This window comes from Nelumbo nucifera, chromosome 5 (assembly GCF_055504915.1).
Source record: "Nelumbo nucifera cultivar China Antique chromosome 5, China Antique-T2T, whole genome shotgun sequence".
Lineage (NCBI taxonomy): Eukaryota > Viridiplantae > Streptophyta > Magnoliopsida > Proteales > Nelumbonaceae > Nelumbo > Nelumbo nucifera.
Genome location: NC_142653.1, coordinates 4,191,273 through 4,212,998, shown reverse-complemented (window position 1 = coordinate 4,212,998; position 21,726 = coordinate 4,191,273). Strand labels below are relative to the sequence as shown.

The 21,726-nt window shown below is 39.3% G+C and overlaps 1 protein-coding gene across 1 annotated transcript in view; it reads left to right on the top strand.

Moving 5' to 3' along the window:
* The first annotated feature begins 1,612 nt into the window (after positions 1-1,612).
* Positions 1,613-21,726, top strand: part of LOC104603621 (E3 ubiquitin-protein ligase UPL3-like) — a 37,287-nt gene continuing 17,173 nt past the window's right edge. Inside the window, exons 1-8 of the mRNA XM_010267683.3 lie at positions 1,613-3,138; positions 3,388-3,498; positions 3,643-3,759; positions 3,885-4,055; positions 4,129-4,290; positions 17,683-17,931; positions 18,045-18,166; positions 18,291-19,719. Of these exons, the coding sequence (XP_010265985.1) occupies positions 2,278-3,138; positions 3,388-3,498; positions 3,643-3,759; positions 3,885-4,055; positions 4,129-4,290; positions 17,683-17,931; positions 18,045-18,166; positions 18,291-19,719 (3,222 nt within the window). The 5' untranslated portion in view covers positions 1,613-2,277. The remainder of the gene's footprint in view (positions 3,139-3,387; positions 3,499-3,642; positions 3,760-3,884; positions 4,056-4,128; positions 4,291-17,682; positions 17,932-18,044; positions 18,167-18,290; positions 19,720-21,726) is intronic.

Sequence of the window (21,726 nt, the reverse complement as noted above, 5' to 3'; positions counted from 1 at the left end):
CCGTTCCCAAATGGATTCATCATAAGTTCTACCACATGATTGATAATTTCATTAAATATTATTTGCATATCCTGTGGTGTTCCTTCGTCAAATATCCTTTGCAAAATCCGACAACCATGCTGATCCTTTGCTATGAAGTAGATATAGCCTTGGGCTTCCAGCAATGAATTATATTTAGGTGGCAGAAAAGGGCAATAAATCTGTGGACTGCAACCATTTTCAGAACTCATAGTAGGGATTCCTCCAGAGCAGAATCGACCATCCAACCCAGAACTCTTATGCCATAGGTGTTCTGTGACAATTGCATTGCCACAACCTTTTTTATGTCCTTTTGAATGATCATTTCCCTTGTTGATCACATAGTTCAATCCTTTTCCCTGTATGATGATGCTATCCTCACAATTAAATGCCTCAAGATCTTGCATATTTCTCATTGATGGTACAGATTGAGCAGCCCAACTGTTGGGAATTTCTCCTGCCCTTCTGTTTAACATTGGAATGGTGTAGCCCAGTTGATTTTCTACACCCGAAGGCAGCTTTAAATGTGTCCAATGAGAACTTTATGAATTCAATGCAACCCTGTCTCCACTAGAAATTATCCTATTTTGCTGTGAGAATAGGAAAGAATCGTTAGCAGAAGGCCTAGTTAAAGAAGGGATTACATTTGGTACCCGAATTCCCCTATGGTACAAGTTCCTACCAAAAGCAAAATATGCTCGGAGTTGCAAATTATTTAAGGTTACATTGTTTGCATGCTCCCATGGAGGATTGATTTGGTCTACGAAGCAACTTGGCTGAGAAAATTGCACATCAGGTCGACGGGGAGAGAACAGGGCCATGATAAATTACCGAAATGAGATCCCTGCTGCATTCTCCACAATGCCGACGACATCTCCTCGTCTAAATTATGTTGAGCCGTGGAACCAGAGTAGTTAAGGTCTCCATAATCAGAAATTTCTCTGGTACAACCTTCAAAAGAACCATTGATTTCGCCTGACTGGTGAATGATCATTATACCAAAAACCACTGTAAGGCTCTCTCTGAAACGCTCTGTTCATCGATAAAACCTCTTGATCATCTCTAATATGCATTTTACTTAACTCCTCCAGTGGAGGAGGAGTTGGTGATCCGTCGTCGGGTGAGGACAACCCACCAGAGAATGAACTCGAAGAAAAAGAGCCTTGGGACTGCAGCGAGACTCCACTAATAGGGGGATACCAAAGAACATTGGACTTGGAAGAGTTCTCGAAACCAACCGCCATCCGGTGAGAGTGCTTTCCCAACTAAAGAGCACTCTCATATTGTCTGATCTTCTCCCAAGCATCAGTCTAAATGAGGGGAAATGCTTGAGGTTAGTTTTGAGATTCAATCGAGAAGACAATGAACAATATAAAAATAGTACTTTGGTCATTTAAAAAATTTTAAATAATCGGATGAAAATTTTTTCAAGTTAACTGACAGAATATTAACGGAAGGGGGTTTTTGTTTAATGGATAAAGTTTAGGGGGTTCTGTCGCAAAAAAATACAGGGGGACTTTATCACTGACCCCATAGGACAAGGGGGTCTTTGTAATTTACCATTTCTTATATCATTTTACAAAAGAAAGGAATCTCCTTTTCATGGGCACGAAGAAGTGAATTTGTGCCGAGATTGTCAAAAATCAAAAGTAGGACGTGCCCAAATCAGCAGTTCAGCACTTTACCTCAAAAAAAGGGAAAAAAAAAAACAGCAGTTCAGCGCAAGAAAATATATAACAAAGCACAGAAAAGCATATGCCGATTAAGACGGGGTGAAAGGAGAAGCCTTCATCGGCTCATCATTGCCATGGAAGCTTAATAAGAGAAGGGGGAAAGAGAGAGAGGGATACTTTCTTGTTCTTCTAAACCAGAGCGTTCTGACTTCTGAGTCTCTTCTTTAAAACTCTATGTGGACATAAATAATATGTTGTATCATTTGCAAAATTTGGAGGCAAGAGCTTAATCACTATTCTAAAAATGTGTAATTCTGATTGAACCTCACAGCAGAATGGTTTTATCGAATAGTTTCTGATTGCAGAAAGGCTGATTAACAGTGATTTTAGGGTTTGTAGGTGATTTTCGATTTTGGTGGTTACTTTGGAAGGCGAAGTTAATTGGTTCTTGATCAGCTTCGACACAGCTAGGGCTTTTTTTTTCCTGATTGGAACTGTTGGTTCAGCGATGCCAGAGTTTGGTGGATCAGGGAAAGTTTGATCGCCGCCGAAGGCGTGCGGCTTCTCGTCGTGAGGGGGGTTTTGTATGGAAACGCGGAGTCGGAAGCGGGCGGAGGCCTCCTCAGCAGCCCCTTCATCTCAGCCCACTACCCGTTCGAGCAAGAGAGCTCGTCTGTCTGTTGCATCGCCCTCGTCTATTCCCTCCATTTCGACAATTTCCACTCGTTCCCGCCAAAATTCACGGTCCCAAGAATCATTGGCATCTGCTGCTCCCATGGATTCTAATAGCGAATCATCTGGTTCTGCTTCCCGCCGCGAGTCATCCAGCCGACGTGCAAGGAATCAGGGTTCGGAGAGAGAGAAAGATTCGGATAAAGGGAAAGAGAAGGAGCCTGAAATTAGGGCTAGGGATAGGGAACGAGATAGCTTAGGATTGAGTATTGATGGTAGTGGCGGTGGGATTGATGATGATAATGATAGCGAAGGAGGCGTTGGCATTTTACACCAGAATTTGACCTCTGCGAGCAGCGCTCTTCAAGGGCTTCTTCGGAAACTTGGTGCTGGATTGGACGATCTTCTTCCTTCCTCTGCTGTGGCAGCAACATCATCCTCTCACCAGAGCGGGCGGCTTAAGAAGATATTGTCTGGGTTGCGTGCGGATGGAGAAGAAGGGCGTCAGGTTGAGGCCTTAACTCAACTCTGTGATATGCTCTCCATTGGGACTGAAGAATCGCTGAGCACGTTCTCTGTTGATTCATTCGTGCCTGTTCTTGTCGGACTGCTTAATCACGAGAGCAATGCTGATATCATGCTGCTAGCTGCCAGGGCTCTCACCCACCTTTGCGATGTGCTCCCATCGTCCTGTGCCGCTGTTGTTCACTATGGCGCTGTTTCATGTTTCTGTGCACGGCTGCTCACTATTGAGTACATGGACTTGGCTGAACAGGTGCATCCTTTTCTTTGTTTAAACATTTTTCATATCCTTTTCTTCCCTGTTGGTTCTATTCAAGCAAACCCCCAAAGTAGGGAACAAAGTAAAAGAAAAGAGAGGAGGAAAGGTCAAATTTTCTGATTCCTATAGGATCTGGTTGAGAATGCCAGTTTCATTCCTTGCCTTAAAATCGCTATTCATTTGATACTTGCTCTTTCACTGGAGTTTGATAATCTCATATTATGTTTGTTCCAATGCATGCAGTCTCTGCAAGCTCTTAAGAAGATTTCCCAAGAACACCCAACTGCCTGCTTGCGAGCAGGTGCTCTTATGGCAGTGCTATCTTATCTGGACTTTTTCTCGACAGGAGTTCAGGTAGTTTTAAGTCTTTTTGTTAATGTTGTTTTCCAACTAGTTAGGTTGCTTGTATGCTTCTTGGGAGGCTGAGCGAATAATGTCTTTTTGTGTCTGCTTGTTGTTTCTGTGTGTGTGTACACGCGCACTTGCTTCATGTTCCAGCGAGTTGCATTATCTACTGCTGCAAACATATGCAAGAAACTTCCATCAGATGCAGCCGACTTTGTGATGGAAGCTGTACCACTGCTTACAAACCTTCTTCAGTACCACGATTCAAAGGTGAGATTGTCATTTCCAAGTTTCACGGTTCAAGGCTTCAAGCAGTACTCTCTCTCTCTCTCTCTCTCTCTCTCTCTCTCTTTCCTCCTGTTTGTTCTGAGTTTTGGCGTGTTTATTACTTGCAGGTTTTGGAGCATGCTTCTGTTTGCTTGACTCGAATTGCAGAGGCTTTTGCATCATCACCAGAAAAATTAGATGAACTGTGTAATCATGGACTAGTAGCACAAGCTGCATCTCTTATTTCTGTAAGCAATTCTGGAGGTGGTCAGGCATCCCTTAGCAGATCTACTTACACGGTATATTCAAATTCAGAGTTTTGGATTAATTGCTTATTTTGTAGGCCTCCTTTGTGACTTCTATCCTGTGCAGGGTTTAATCCGCCTGCTTTCAACATGTGCCAGTGGGTCTCCTTTGGGTGCCAAAACTCTACTTCTCCTTGGCATCAGTGGCATTTTGAAGGATATTCTTTCTGGATCTGGCCTAGTTGCAAGCATTTCAGTTTCACCTGCTTTAACCAGACCACCAGAGCAGGTATGTGCGTCTTGTTTAATTAGTTCATGTTCATAATGTATTTTTGGTCATTGGAATGATAGGATGAAATACTACTTATTTGCATGCTTCATACCAAAGACACATTCCATATTTCCACTTAAATATGGATTATTGACACTTGATAGCATTTCATAGCCCATTGGTTCATGGATTCAGCTGCTGTCTTTTGAGCAGGAAAAAAATCTCAGGAGAACACTTTATTAGTTTTTTTTTTTTCTTTCCATATTGCAATTACAAATGTCCATCACTTTCTCCAAGTAGAAAAATGGGTATCTCTAGGCTAGTTGCTTCACTGTAAGAGAGTAAACTTAATTTTCATCTAAGATTTGCAAATCTCACAGCAAACTGAGGAATTTGTGAGTTGGCCAGGAGTCATGAAGTTTTATTGAGGTGGTTGATGGTGTTGAGGAGTGGTTCATACTAAAAGGAATGCATTTTGGCTGTAAATGGAGAAATTGGTTGAGGTATGTTTAACCATGCCATCCTTCTTGGTAATAATAAATGTTACTTTGCAAGGCAAATATTATAGTTCCTGGAGAATTATGCAAGGTGACCCACTATCACCTTTCCTATTCTTTTCCGTCACTGAGGCTCTTAGTCTTAGCAGGTTAATTGATAGGGCTGGTCAGGGAGGCTTCATTAGGGGTTTCTTTGTGGGAGATGAGATAGAGGAAATCTCACTTTTTTTTTTTCTGTGAAGCTTCACAAGAGCAGATGATGCACCTAAGGTTCATATTTTTTTTGGTTCAATTATTATTGATAAAAAAAATATTAAGGTGGTTGAAAGTCATATCTGGTTTTCATGTCAACTTGCAGATAAGTGGCTGTTGTGGAGATACCTGAATTAGAGCATCTAGCAGATATACTCGGGTGTAATGTTGGAAAGCTACCAACAAAGTATTTGGGCTTGCCACTAGGGGCTTGATGCATTTCCCAACAATATTTGAGATCCAACTGGTAACAAAGGATATAACATTAAACAGAACGGAATGGCGAAACAGGATTCATGTAGCTGACCCCAAATATTTGGGATAAGGGTTGGATGATGGTGATTTGGGATCTTATGGTAGAACATTTTGATAAAAGACTGGCTTCTTGGAAGGCTAGATGCCTATTAAGGTCAGTAATTGGGAGTGTATTATCCTTGATTCCCTATTATTTTCTATCACATTTCCCTTTGCCATCTACAGCAGCAAAAAAGTTGGAAAAAGTAATGAGGGATTTTTATGAAGGGATGGGATGGAAGGATGATATCAAATTCCATTTGGTTGCTTGGAAGAAGGTATACATGCCAAAGAATGAAAGTGGCTTGGGGAGGGCTATGAACACTGTCCTGCTAGGCAAGTGGTTTTGGGGTTTCATTGAACAACAAGACAACTTATGGGGGCAAGTTATTTATCCAAATATGGCACAAGAAATAGGTAACTTTTGGAGGGATAAATGGTGTGATGATCTTCCACTTATGGTGATTTATCCAAATTTATACATGGCAGTTTATAACAAGGATGTACTAGTTAGTGATTGTTATGAGATCCATGACAGCACAGTTGTATGGAATTCCTGATTTAGATGTTAGAGAAATGCCTACTGCTGTTGAGAAGGGGCATGGTGATGGATAATAATGATTGTATTTTGCTCTGATGAGTAGGAAATGACATACTATTTCATTGCCATTTTATCCAAACATATAGGAAATGGTGTGATGATTTTCAACTTATGGTGATTTATCCAACTTTATACATGGCAGTTTATAAGAAGGATGTAAGTGATTGTTATGAGATCCATGACAGCACAGTTGTATGGAATTCCTGATTTAGATGTTAGATAAATGCCTACTGCTGTTGAGAAGGGGCATGGTGATGGATAGTAATGATTGTATTTTGCTCTGATGCGTAGGAAATGACATACTATTTCATTGCCATTTTATCCAAACATATAGGAAATGGTGCAGCTTCTTTGGGTGGAAAGGTTTAAGTGAGAATATATGGGGGATTCTATCAGTTGCTATTTTTGGGTGCATTTGGGCTGAGAGAAATGTATGCCATATTTTAGGAGAAATCAAATGCAGAGGAAGCATTATGAACCGAACTGAATGGAACGTTAAGTTCTTGGTGGTCCATACATAAACTGTTTAGAGATGTTACTTGTAGCCTGTTTTTGGAAAGGGTCGCATTATTTAGGGCATAGTGATATACTGATCCAACCTCATGTATATTCCCATTGTACAGGTCCTTGGATCTAGGGATACATATGTGGTTTTTGAAGCAGAAGTTTACAAGTTGTAGGAGCTGGATATTTATTTCTTTATGGAAGGATGAATGGTAGATTTATTGGTATGTCACCTAGGTGGGGGAGTGGGTTTCATTGGGGGTGTTGGTTATTTTTTTTTTTGACTTGTTCTGTTTGGTAGGGGAGAGGAGAGATGAGTGATTTAGTGATGGGTGTTTAAGTTGGGTACTCCTGGGGATCTTGTTGTATAAGTGATGTTTGATCAACTGAATTTGTATTTTTTAATATCAATTAATAAACTGCCTACATAGATGGTAGAAGCCCATTGTAGCACCCTTGTTTCTTTCATTCTTAAACTAGGAAGGGGTGCCCGTGCTGAGCATGGACATGTAACCAGAAAATAATTACTTAATTTTTATAAGGATGAAAGCTAAAATTACTTAATTTTATTAGATATCTTTATTAATTTTTATAAAGATAAAATCTCTCTCTCTCAAATATGGCTCTGGGTTCCACACAACCCCCCCCCCCCCCCCCTTTGTCACTTGACACCTCTCTCTCTCAACCCCCTTATATTGGCATGAGTTTCTCCATTATGGCACTGGGTCCAACACAACCCCCTTATTTGTCACTCCACTTCTCTCTCTTAGTATGACACTAGGTCCCACACAGCCCCTTATTTTGTCACTTCACCTCTCTCTCTCTTTCTCACTCTCTTCCTCCCTCCCTCCCCATTGGGTTCTCCATTATGACATATGCTCTCACTGGTTCACCTCTCTCTCTTTCTCTCTCTCACAACTCCCCATGTATTTCATGTGTTTCCCCATTATGACATCAGGTCCCACACAACCCCTTGATTTGTCACTTCACTTCACTTCACCTCCTTCCCCCCTCTCTCTCAAATATGAAACTCCATTAGGTGACACATGGACCATAACTCCCACTTTCTCTCTCAAATATGACATTAGGTCCCATTGAGTTCCACACAACCACCCCTTTTCATCACTTCACCTCTAGTCCATGTCGCTTACTTCTCAACCCCAAAATAGATACCATTCTCTCAGTGCTCATGCTATCCACGTTAGTCTTTAAATTCCATGAAAGTCATGTTCTAGACGTCAACCATTGAAATTTGGCTTCATGACATTTGATGGAAGTGGAAGTGACTATATTATGTGTACATGAGTGTCACAATTTATCTGACTTTGTTAACCTAAAAAATAGAATGCAAGCAAGGATGAGGCCTTCTGTCTTGGTGTAATTGATGCTGGGAAGGAAGGTGAAGAGTAATCTAGAGGTTGAAGACAATGAACTCATAACGTCAGGGGGTGGTAAGTAATTTCGACAAGAGGGGGAATCGTTCCATTTATTGGTGACCACATGCTCACCAAAGTTGAGGAGAGGGGAGAAGCCGAAGGGTTGGAGGGCTTCTTGGGTGCTAGTAGCATTATTCCATATTTGATCTCGAGGGGTTAAGATGGACAGGTTGGGGCCACCCCCTATTTGGTAATGTTGTTGATTCATTCATCCTAATAGAATATCTTCTTAAAAAGCAATTAAAATGATAAAATCATTATGTTTTTGTGTGAGGACTAAGAGTTTAAGACCCTATCATGAACTTGTTTGGGCTTGCCTCGAGGGGCATGGCATGGGGGTTTGGGGCCGGAGCCCTCAACCCAGTTGCTAGGTTCAAAAAAAGCAAAAAAGGTGTTAAATTTTCAAAAGGTGCACCAGGCGTGCACCTTTGGAGAGGGCCGCGCCTAGGACCTAGGCGAGGCACCTACCCTAAAATGCGCATCGCCTGTGCGTCTAGGCGCGCCTTTTAAATCACTGTTCTCGCCTGTTGGCAACAATCTGTGCTATTCCCAAGGTTCAAAGTATCGAAAATGCAAGGTGTATCGGAAAGGTAATTTTAAGAAACATATTGAGATATGCTTTGGAAACACATAGATACAGAGGAAAATCAAGATACACATGGATACACTAGAAAATCCAAAAAATGTAAAAAAACATATTGACAGCAATAAAAACGAGTTTTATGTGATTATAACTAACTTATTTAAACACAAAAACCATATTTAATGATTTATATAAAGTAGTAACATAATTAGTAATTGTTGAAAAATAATAGAAGAACTAAAATGTACGTGTGTGTGTATATATACTAATATTTATTAGTTAATATTTTTTTTGAAGTCATTTATTAGTTAATTTTTAATAGATAAATATAATTTGTTTTAATCTTATTATTATATAAGTTTTAATAATCAAATTTAAGCATTTATTGGGAAATATTCACCAAGAGAATAAAGATTACATTAAGAATCAAAATACATGAGATAAGCAATTAAGGTTGGCATAGTGATTAGTTAATTGTTGTTGTAAATAATGACTAGGGTTCGAAACTTCTTACCTCCAACTTACGATTTTTAATAATAACTTAATTAGCATTTAATGACATCTTAAATGCCTTAATTAAAGGTTATTCAAATGAGTATTTAATTAAATAATATTAGCATTTAATGACGTCTCGAATTTAAAGGCTTAATTAAAAGTGATATAAATGAGAGAGAGAAGAGATAAATTAAATTTACATTTGAATTGAAATGTAGAAAGAAAGGAAAATTAAATTTGGCTGATACGCAGTGCATATCGGTCTGTTTCGGGATTGTATCAGCCTATACATATCCGAAACAGTCTGGTACGACTGAAAAAATATGATACCATCTATTTATATATGTCCCGTGTATCCGATGTCTCCCAAAATGATACATATCGGCTGATACGGGCTGATATGTTGTGAAATCTTAAACCTTGGCTATTCCTCCTGATGGTGTTCATTAAATTGAATGTGGTGCTTCATCCAAAGAGATAGCTGTGAAGTCGGGGGAATCTTGTCTCGATGGTGTTTTGGTTAAGCCGTTTAAGGGTAGAGATGGAGGTGTCGATTTGGGTGGGGGTGGTTTTAAAGGAGTGGAGAAAGGGAAGGTGGGTGGCTTTGGGGGTGGGGTGGAGTCGTGGAGAGAAATATTGTGGATAAGGAAGGAGATAAGATGAAAAGAAGTGGTAGGGGGGAGATAGTTGTTTGTGGTGGTGGTTCGAATTCCATTTGTGCCAGTCTGGTTTTGGATAAGGAGCTTCCTGAGAGTAGAGAAGACCTTTTAGTTGATGAGGTGCTAGTTGGAAAACTGGGAACAAGGCTCATATTGTTCACGTTAATAAGGTTTTCCCATGACTTAAAGATGGCATCGTTGGGGTTGGGCCAGCTAATAAACTTAAAAAGACTTGCAAAAGAAAGGGAGTCAAATCCAAAGGACAGAGATCTGATTTTCAGGCTGGGGATGGCCAGAGTTTGAAGGTTTTGGACTGGAAGTCGGATCCTTTGGTGATCCCTTCAGATGAAGAAACATTTAAAAATGGAGGATTGGAGGACTCTAGGACAGAAGATAAGGAGGAGAAAGAAGTGGAGCCAAAGGAGAAGGAAATGAAGCAAGGAAGCATTGATTTCAAGAAGCTTGTCGATAGGGAGTAGAGGTTGGCAAATCCTTGGGGTTGTTCTTCTTGGGAGGTGAGCCTTTTGTTAGAAGATCTTTTGAGTAGTTTGAGAAGAAGAGGAAGGAAGAGAGTCTTTCGAAATCTTTAAAAGGGGAAGTGGGAGAAATCTGGAACGAGGAAGGAGGAGAGGAAGATTTTTATGTTGATGAGGAATAACTGTCAGTGTCAGGGATCTGTATGGACGAAATTGGAGGACTGCTCGTGGGGTCCCTGCTGTCGCTCAGTTTGTTTCTGTTTTGTTTTTAGTTTTGCGTGGGTGAGATGTTTTTGGTGAGTCGTGCCTTCTTGGCACCGATGGAGGATGTATCGAGTTTTTTATTTTCTTTAATAAATATTTTCCTTTTACTTATCTTTGACTCAGTAGAACTTAATTTTTTTCATCAGTGGGTATAATTTTATTAATAAGCTTCATATTGTATCTCAGGGCTACCAATATGCAAGATATAAAATTAGTAGAATTATAGTTGGAAAAGAAAATACATTAATATTAAAAGCACAAATCAATTTAAACAGCACTAAGCAATTAAGATAAGTGATTGTAAATATTTTAAGACATGGAGGCATTCTGCTATCCAGGGTTCAAAATATCTATACGATACGCCCTGTATTGGGTGTATGATATTGTATCTCAGGGCTACCAATATGCAAGATATAAAATTAGTAGAATTATAGTTGGAAAAGAAAAGACATTAATATTAAAAGCATAAATCAATTTAAACAGCACTAAGCAATTAAAATAAGTGATTGTAAATATTTTAAAACATGGAGGCATTCTGCTATCCAGGGTTCAAAATATCTATACGATACGCCCTGTATTGGGTGTATGATATTGTATCTCAGGGCTACCAATATGCAAGATATAAAAAGTTTTTAAGATTTCAACTTTTTAATATTTTAATATATGATTAGACAACTCTCCTATCAAATTGTCAATGAAAAATATTAAAAAAATAATGATTTTGGTTAGCTAAAACTCTCAATATGCAATTTTTTTTGATGAATAAAGATAGTTTTATTACTTCAAAAAATAAAGGAGATCTCATACAACAGCCCATGGAGAGGCCGGAGCTGCAGCCTCTCTCAACTGATTACAAAGAAGCTTAAAAGGAAAAAGGAAAAGATAAACATTACAGCTGAGCCCAAAACAAATCTTCCCTGTTTGTCCCTTGCTTAGCTAAGCCATCAGCCAAAGCATTTGCTGATCTCCCCACCCATTGTGTACTACCAGACATATTCCTTGTCAGCCACTTAAATTTTTTGACTTCATTTCTGTAGCACCATATAGTTTCCTCAGGGTTCTGCAACCACCCCACCACCATCTTGGAGTCCCCATCTATAACAAGCTGTCCTACTCCTAACTGATTTGCGAGTTGCACTCCTTGTATGGCTGGTAATAGTTCTGCTCTGACTGAAACCCCAAATCGCAAAGGACCTGAATAAAGAAGTACATAATCTCCAGCCTCATTTCTCAAGACCCTTCCCATTCCAGAGTGCCCTGGGTTTCCCTTCAGTTTCATTGAACCTTCAGGCGGTGGAGTCCATCTTGTAGATGCCTTAGTCTTCCTAGAAGAGCACCTTGCCACTGCTGGCCAATTTCTCCTAAGATTGAAAAGGAAAAGTGATGGAAAAGTTCCAGAGTCTTTAGCCAGTGGATTGCTCTATTCATCACACACTCCTTCAAATCTTGGCTGCTCCTCTCCTTGTCTTGGAAGATTCTAGCATTTCTTTCTTCCCAAATTGTCCATAGCAAGGCTTCTCTGGCACATCTCCATATAATTCTCCCTCTTTTTTTTGGGGGGGGGGCTGGCTGGAGGTAGAAGTGTTAAAGATCATGCACACTTCTGTTGGCATGTTCCACCTGCACCCAAACAACGAAAAAAGCCAATCCCACAATTCTACAGAAAAAGAACAAGACATTAGTAGGTAACAATCCTCCCCATGAGCTCTACAGAGAGTACACTAGTTGGGTGAAATACGAAGGAAAGGTCTTCTCTTTTGTAGATTATCTAAAGTGTCCACATTCCCATGGTACACTTCCCAACAAAAAAGCCATTATCTTTGTGGGAGCCAGCCAACACCATATTTCCTTTGAAGGGAAAACTTGTTGAGAGGGAAATTGACAAAGGGTGTTAAAAAAAGAAGCACAAGAAAAGGTTCCTCTGGGCTGGGGAACCCAAATCCTATTGTCTGGCTTAGATGGATCCAAACAGACTTGATTTAAGAGATAGATCAGATTGGAGAAGGAATTAATTTCATCATCCCTTAACCCCCTACGAAAGCCAAAGTCCCAATTTGGAGCCAGAGGGGTACTCTCAATTGTGATAAAGTTTGAGATGACCTCATTTTTATATAAAGACAAGTGAAGAGAAAAGTCTTTTAAAGGAATATTTCTGATCCAAATATCCTCCCAGAACCGAACACTGTTCCCAGAGCAAGCATCATACCTGACAAATGAGGAAGAACACTATGAATGGCTTTCCAAAGTGTTGTCAAAGTAGCCTACCTTGATAACCAGCATCCCACCCATTCTCTGAGCTGCCATGAATGCTTCCCACCACTTCATGCCATAATCTCTCTCTCTTTGCAAAGGCCACTACCATAGCAACTTCCCCATCAATGCTAGATTTTTTTGAATCAACTTACCTAGACCCAACCCACCATCTTCTTTGCTTCTGTACACAACTTCCTACTTTACCAAATGGGCCTTCTTCCCTTGTCCTGGTTTCCAAAGGAAATCCCTCATTAGTTTCTCCAGCTTCTTAGCTTCCCTAGGCGGTATCCTAAAGACAGAAAGAAAGTGGGTAAGTTCACCAAGGTAGCTCTTATCAAGGTGATCCTACCACCCAAGGAAATGTAGTTCTTCTTCAGTGATGCTAATCTCTTCTCAAACTTTTCAATCATTGGAGTCCAAAACCTACTCTCCCTAGGGTTTGCCCCTAACGGAAGCCCTAAGTAGGGCAACGACCAAGAAGAGATGGAGCACTCAAGACAAGCTACAATAGCTTCAACCTCCATATCCTCCAGATTGATACCTGCCATACAACTCTTTTCCAGGTTTATTTTCAAATTGGAGATTCTTTCAAATCCTCTAATCACCTCTTTTAACTTTGCTACCTTTTCACTAGCACCCCCATCACAGAAAATCATCAAGTCATCTGCAAACTGAAGATGGGTGACTGGGATTCGATTTCTACCTATCCTCCACCTCCTTATAAGATCTTCCCTATCGGTCTTAGTGATGATTCAACTGAAAACATCAACTACTAGGGTAAAAAGGAAAGGTGAAAGTGGGTCCCCTTGCCTAACACCCCTACAAGTTGGAAAGAAGTCTTCCACTACTCCATTCACCAATATTGAGTAATGATAGGTACTAATACACCCAAGTATCCAGCTACACCACCTTTGCCCAAACCCGCACTTCCTCAACACCTCTAAAAGAAATCACCAATCCACCAAATTGTATGCCTTCTCAAGATCCAATTTACAAACAAAGCCTCTTTTTCTAGACCTTTTCATCTCCTCCACACATTCATTGGCAATCAAGATTTGTTTAGTTATTTGTCGCTCGTGAATAAAAGCCCCTTGGGCTTGACTAATAATGGAGGGGACAATTGCTTTAATACTTCAGGAGAGCACTTTAGCCAAGATTTTGTAAATGCTCGTTAACAAACTAATCTGCCTAAAATCTTTTGGATGGCTAGCATCAGGCTTCTTAGGGATTAGAGCAAAAAAAGTAGCATTGACTCTATGGCTTACTATGTGTGTTTCTTCAAATTCCTTAAAAACATCGCACAAATCATCTTTTATTATTTCCCATCAATCTTGATAGAAAGCCATTGTGAATCCGTCAAGGCCCGAAGCCTTATCTCTGTCCATTAAAAGCACTGCTTGTTTAATTTCTTCTTCCTCAAAATTCCTTTCTAACCACCTAACCTTTCCTCGGTCACCCTTGGCCAATTCACCCCTTCCACCACTAATCTCTCATTCAAGGGTTTTCTAAATATGGACTTGAATTGGTCCACAAACTTCATGGCTATCTCACCCTAGTTGGTAATCACCTTCTCTCCTAATTTGGTCATAAAATTCTTCCTCCTTCCATTTGCTAAATCATGAAAGAATCTAGTATTCCCGTCGCCTTCCTTAATCCATTTGTGCCTTGATTTCTGCCTCCAGCTAATTTCTTCTCTCAAAAGCACCTCTTCTAGGTCCTTCTTCAACTGTCTTCTCAATTCTCGGTCGCCTCATTCAAATTATTTTGAGATTCTTTTTCATCCAATTCTTCAATCGAAGAGATTAATCTCATTTTTTGTTCCTCAGTTTTCCCAAAATGATCCCTACTCCACTCTTTAATTTTGCATCTTAGTCTTTGCAATTTCTTATGGAATTTTATGCCCTTCCATTTTACACTGCTTAACTCCTCACCACACCATTGTTTCATTTTATTCACAAAATCTGTGTGAGCTAGCCACATGTTTTCAAATCTGAAAGGTCTAGGTCCATTGACAAATGACTTCACCCCTATTTTGATGGGATAGTGAACAGAGGTGACCCTAGGCAAGGCTCTGGAAACCAAATCTCCCCCCCAATGATTCTCCCAGTCTAAGTTAAAAAAGGAATCTATCCCGTTTCGAGCAGAGGGGATTTTCCTCTAGGTTGGACCAGGTGAATCTAGAGTTCAAAAGTGGGATTTCCTTTAGCTCACAATCTTCAATAAAGCCATTGGATTTCCTTAGACTAGTTGTAATTGTCTGTTGGGGACTGCTAGATTCTTCGGTGAATTGTGTAACATTAAAATCCCCTCCCCCCCCCCCAAGCACCAGCGACCATCCCTTAGGCCCTGAATTGCATACAACTCCTCCCACATTTTATTCCTTTCTCTGTAACTATTAGGGCCATAAACATTGGTTACAACCCAAACAAAACCATCCACTACATTCCTGAATTTAATTGAGACTGAAAATCTACCTATCGAACTATCAATTCCTCTACTGATTCCACCACAACATCCTCTTCAAAGAGTGATGATTCCCCCTGAGGCTCCCCAAGAGGGAGCTGAGTTCCAACCTATACCCCTAGATCTCCAAAAGCTCCTAATCCACCTTTCATCCGGTTCTGAGAGTTTTGTTTCTTGCAATAGCACAATTTCAGGCTTTTCCCTTTTTAGTAAATCCTTAATCACCCTTCTCTTTCTCGCACTTCCTAAGCCTCTCAAATTCCAGTTAATGGTTTTCATGAGGGCAACTTAAAAGGACCCCAAAACTCTTGTCTCAATCCCTTACTTGAGACCTTTCCTCCTACCCCCCTACCACTGAATTCTAAGTCCCCCTCAATATCAGAGATTAACCTTTCCATCTCCGTTTTTTCTTTCTTTTTCTTTTCCTGTTTTCCTTCATTCTCCTTAGCATCATTTTTCATCTCTTCTTCCCCCTCCCCCCAGTTTCTCAGCCTTTTGCTCCCCTTTCTCACTTTCTGAAATTAATTTTGTTCCTTCACTTTCATGTTGGCCATTCTTCTCCACTGTATCTTCCTTCTGTTGCAAAATCTCGAATTCAGTGCAAATTCCAGATTTTGTCTGCCTCCCACACCCCCTTACTGACATCTCCTCTCTCTACCTTCTCCCTCTAAACTTTCCCTTGTGCAGTCTTCTGTTTGTGGGTGGGATGTTGGTGCACCTGTTTCAGGCACAGAACACAAGTCAGCCACTAAAACTGAATTTACAGTTGTACCTGGGTAGACAGAGGGAGCACACGAAGCAAAAGGACTAGAATGCAAAGCCTTTTCATTTGGTTCTGAGGCCTTCCCCTTAGCTGGAGAAAGTTGGGTTGCAGAAGTGGTAGACACTTTCGCCTAACCTACTTGTTTGAAGACACTTTCTCATTGTTTCCAATCCTGAAGTATCTTCATCCAACCTCATGATAGAATTTTGTCACCCACCGTACAAGTCCTATGAATCTTGAGAACCTGGGTCAGTCCCTTCAACGATGGGATTAGAGGACTGCTCATCAGCAGCTGCACTTGCTTCAACAATTCGTCCTCCCCAACTTCCTTCATCGCCAGCATCTTCTTCTAAAAAAAGAATTTCTGTAAAATTTGCATATTGAGAGTATTGGTACTTTGAACCAAGCACCATCCTAAGGTGTTTGGTGTAAACCGGAACACAAGAGTAGCAAGGATTTTTAATTAATAAATAATTAAAATAAGATAAAACGAATAAATAAAAATATAGTAAAAATACATGAGAATAGGAAAATTTATGAGAAATTTGAAAAATCCATATATGCAATTTCTACTAATAAAATCACCTCTTTTAAATATAGAATTAAAGTATCATCATCCATAATTGTATTCGTATCATTAGCCATCAATATATCACTTGTCAAGGGAATCTGGGACCTTCAGGAATAAGGGGAGTTTACAGAGATAAGAATGGTCACATTGTGGCGTTATATTCTGGACCAATAGGGGATGGTGACTCATGCTGAGTTACAAGCTGTGCTACAAGGGGGGGTACAGATCGCTAAGAATTTGAACTTTAACAGGTTACTCATTGAAGGGGACTCTATGGTAGTGGTTGGTTGGCTGAAGAATCCGAGTAAAGTATTATGGAGTTACTCAAGAGATTTAAATAGTGGACTTCCAACATGGAAATAAGGATCCAATGGGAAAGGAGGATGGCAAATGGGCTAGCTGACTTTTTAGCTAAACAAGGGGTGAACAGGGTTCAATTGTTTTGGGCTTAGCTGTAATTTATGTTTGAGACCTGAAGCTGAACCTTGCACCTCTAGTTGAGATGTCTTAATGATGTATCTCTATTGTTTCTCTCTGATTTTTAATGAAATTTCACTATTTATCAAAAATAAAGGAAACAAAAGTTCAGAATTAACATAAACAAGTGTGCCACCTCATATTCAAATGAATGTAGTGCATTAAAAGAAACCAAAGCTATGGTGCCCCTACTTCTATTTATGACATTTTATTGTAAAATTACAGTAAGCACATTTGGAGGGTTTTCATCCTTTGTATTATGTCAGTATAAATGGGGAACACAGTAAAATGGTTCCCTTGTCTCTTGTTTATATTATTTTTACTAAAAAGTAGCTTAAAAGGTAAGGTCATATGAGGTGTATTTCTCCTGTATAAAGTGCAACAGAGGTGTACACCTCATATTCCTCTATAGTGGAGGTGTATACCTCTATTGCTTCTCTTCGTTTTCTCTTTATTTGATATTTTTTGATGGAGTGGTATTGGAGTGTATCCCGTTTTTGCTAAGCAAGGCACACTCTAACTAATAGCTGAAAAGTACTTTGATTAAATACAAGAAATGCCTGATTTGATTTACCTTTATAACACATAATTGGTGTTGCACGCTATCATATTTTCTTTTTAACATAAATCTTCTTTAACAGTGTATTTTATGAGAATACTGAATATCAGTATTCATACATTTCAAATTCTAAGAGAACTTAAATGTGAAAAATAAGAAACTTAAAAAATAACTTCCAAAAAAAGGAAATTATAGTGCAAAATGGTATTATTCATCTGGTGTTCATTTTATCTGATTTTGGTGGATTATGTTCCATGGATTAGATTTTTGAGATTGTGAACCTTGCGGATGAGCTTCTTCCCCCTCTGCCTCAAGGAATTATTTCTCTTCCAATTTGCTCAAATTATCTAGTGAAAGGATCTGCCACAAAGAAATCTCCTGTCAGTAGTTCTGGAAAGCGAGAGGATGCAAATGGAACTGTGCATGAGGTTTCTGCTCGTGAGAAATTATTGCGTGATCAGCCTGAGCTTCTGCAGCAGTTTGGAATGGACCTACTTCCTGTACTAATACAGGTAAGTGCTTCCAATATGTTCATGTGGTACCTAAGAGGCTATAACCTACTTCCTCAAAGTAAGTGATAATTGGGATCATAACTTTCACTCCCCGTACTTTTCTTGTCAAGCAGATCTATGGATCCAGTGTAAATGGTCCAGTTCGCCACAAATGCTTGTCAGTAATTGGAAAGTTGATGTATTTTAGCACAGCAGATATGATTCAGTCTTTTCTAAGTGTAACAAATATATCAAGGTATTCAAAATATTTTACCCCTTTTCTTGCATGCTACATTTGTTTTCCACTGCAGATGAGAAATTTTCTTTTTCATGCATGATATAAAAGCTTAATTATTGTTTTTTTTTGTTTGATCTGCCAGTTTCTTAGCTGGTGTTTTAGCATGGAAAGATCCACAAGTCTTGATTCCTGCCCTTCAGATAGCTGAGATTCTCATGGAAAAGCTTCCAGGAACATTCTCCAAGGTGTTTGTGAGAGAAGGGGTGGTTCACGCTGTAGACACACTTATATCAACTGATTCTTCAAATGCAGCCAATGCCCAATCTTCTTCTATGGAGAAGGATAATGATTCTATACATGGATCATCACGTTCTAGGCGCTATCGACGGCGCAGTGGTAGTTCAAATCCAGATGGAAGTGTTTTGGAAGAATTGAAAACTGTTCCACCTGGAAGTGTTGGTTCACCACCAGTATCATTAGAAATCCCAATGGTTAATTCTAGTCTTCGCATTGCTGTAAGTTCTTGTGCAAAATCATTTAAAGATAAATATTTTTTGGCAGACACTGGGGTAGCTGAAATTGGTGTTACTGATGACCTTATGCGTTTAAAAAATCTTTGCCTGAAGTTGAATGCTTGTGTTGATGATCAGAAGACTAAAGCAAAGGGTAAATCAAAAGCTTCTGGCCCTCGTCTAGCTGACATTTCAGCTAATACTGAGGAGAACTTAATTGGAGTGATATCTGAAATGCTAACAGAATTAAGTAAAGGTGATGGTGTTTCCACATTTGAGTTCATTGGTAGTGGAGTTGTTGCAGCTTTACTGAACTACTTTTCCTGTGGAACCTTCTCCAAGGAGAGAATATCAGAAGCTAACCTGGCTAAACTTCAGCAACAAGCACTTGGAAGATTTAAATCTTTTATTGCTGTTGCTCTTCCTGCTGGTGTTAATGAAGGGAATGGAGCTCCTATGACTGTCTTGGTTCAGAAGCTTCAAAATGCTCTATCTTCCCTGGAGCGTTTTCCAGTTGTATTGAGCCATTCCTCTAGGTCATCTAGTGGAAGTGCACGCCTTTCCTTGGGATTGAGTGCGTTGGCTCAGCCATTTAAGCTGCGCCTGTGTAGGGATCAAGGAGAAAAGTCTCTTCGTGATTATTCATCAAATGTTGTATTGATTGATCCCCTTGCAAGTTTGGCTGCCGTTGAAGAATTTCTTTGGCCAAGAGTGCAGCGAGGTGAATCTGCACAGAAACTTTCGGTATCTTCAGGAAACTCTGAGCCTGGTTCTGCACCTGCCGGGGCTGGTGTTTCATTTTCATCTGTATCTTCACCTGCATCTTCCACTTGCCGCCATTCAACTAGATCCAGATCATCAGTAACCATTGGAGGTTCAACCAGGAAGGATCCTCCTCAAGAGAGTAATTCAAGCTCTTTAAAGGGGAAGGGCAAAGCTGTTTTGAAATCTGCTCCAGATGAGACAAGAGGACCTCAAACAAGAAATGCTGCACGCAGAAGAGCAGCTTCAGATAAGGATACTCAAATGAAACCTGCACATGAGGAATCTAGCTCTGAGGTATGCTATTCTAGTGACTTGAATATACCTACATTGTTGTGATTTGAAGTTCTCGATATGAGATAAAGCAACAGAAGTCAGAAATTATGTTGGTATATGCACCTAAGTTTTCAGATGCGACCTGATGGTTCTCATAACAGGAAAACATCCATGTAGAAAGAAATTGAAATTTGTATAGAGCTTTGAATGGGTCGGATCTGGTTTGGGACAGGGTGTACCTGTCCCTTTCCATTTATTAGTTGGGATAATAAGGACCTAGAACTGAACCACTTAGTTTTGATGATATAACCTTAATAAAACTGAAACTAAAATACTAAACTGTTTATATTTTGATAAAATATGTGTTTCTTTCCATTTATTAATTGGGATAATAAGGACCTAGAACTGAACCACTTAGTTTTGATGATATAACCTTAATAAAACTGAAACTAAAATACTAAACTGTTTATATTTTGATAAAATATGTGTTTCTAACCGTGATAATCTTCTGTATTGTTTATGAAATTTACTCTTTTAGACATAAATATAACAAAAATTACAAAACAAAGATATTTATATTTTATTAACTATATAATCTATTGAGAACAGCAAGAACTAGTTTCGACCCAATTTCTAATCGGGGCAAGCTCACAGAACCAGAACCAGCATAATTGGTTTGGCTGGTTTCGATCTGTCAGGTAGACCCAACCCATTGACAGCCCTAAGCTTGTGAAGTGAATGAGCTTCAAACAATTCATATCTTTCTTGTAGAAAGATGGTAAAGAGTCTATTTTGTCAATTTCTTGATACCCATCTTTTAACCTTAGTTATGTGATTGTAGATTGATGTGCGTATTCTTCTTCTAGTCCTAAACATACTTATTAGTTGGAGTATCAAACCAAACATGTGGAGTGAGAAAGAAAACAGTACAGCCATTTTTATCTGAACTTCTCTGGCACATGGGAAGGTCAATACCCTTTTTAGTTTACGAATAAAAGAATTCTGTACATGAAGGAATGTGTCATAGCACCCCCTAAATTTGGTCTTGCTGCTGCTCGTGTCCCTTTCCATTTTTTTTTTCTTTTTTACAAGTTTTCTCCCTTAGGAAATCACGGGAAATGATTGTTATAAAGGGAATTTACTTTACAGACATTCGGACATTGTGGAAGCGTATATACTATTATGAATTCATTGGCATTATGTTCATAAGATCCACAGGGCTTCAGTTGCCATGCTTTCCCATCATTGATGCATTGAAGAAATGCTGCTGTATATACAGTAGCACCCTGAAAGCTGCTTATTTTTAACTATCTTTTTTTAAATATGGACTCATAATTCCTTCCTTTTTGTCTTACTCAAAAACATTTTTCTTCTTTTTTTGATTGCTAATGGTTGGAAATTTTATTACTATGAATAAAACAATGGTACAAACAATAGGATGATAAAATTTCTTCTTGGATTAGCTCTTGTTACCCAACCCCATTTTCTATTTGTACATCATTATGGTATATTCCCCCCAAATGGTTGTGCCCTATTCACCTCTTGTTTTGCCATTCAATCAGCCAAATTATTGGTTCTTCTACCCAAGTAAAAGTGACTACCACCTCTCTTGACAATGCTTGATTTTCCTCATGACATGCAAGAAGTCTGTTTCTTGTTCCTCGACCAGTGCACTACAACTTTTGTAACCCCTTCCATTCCTGAAATTAAGTTATTTGCCAACCTCAATCCCCTTCCACCACAAAACAATTTTCTTTTGAAGATGCATATATGAATTTGCAGTTTTCCCTCTCTTTTTTAACACCCAATCAAAGAAGTTTTATAAAATAAAGTTGAAAGGACCCCTTCTAATAGGAGTTAATTAGCAGGGGCAGATGCGGTTCAATACAGAAGCAAAAAGGTTACACAGCTATAGCTACAATAAGCCAAAATTGAAGTACAATCTAAATCAGTTCTGCATATAAGTTCCCTTTTGGTAATATATCATATGCATAACAATTTGAAAAAAGATGGTTGTGGATATCAGAT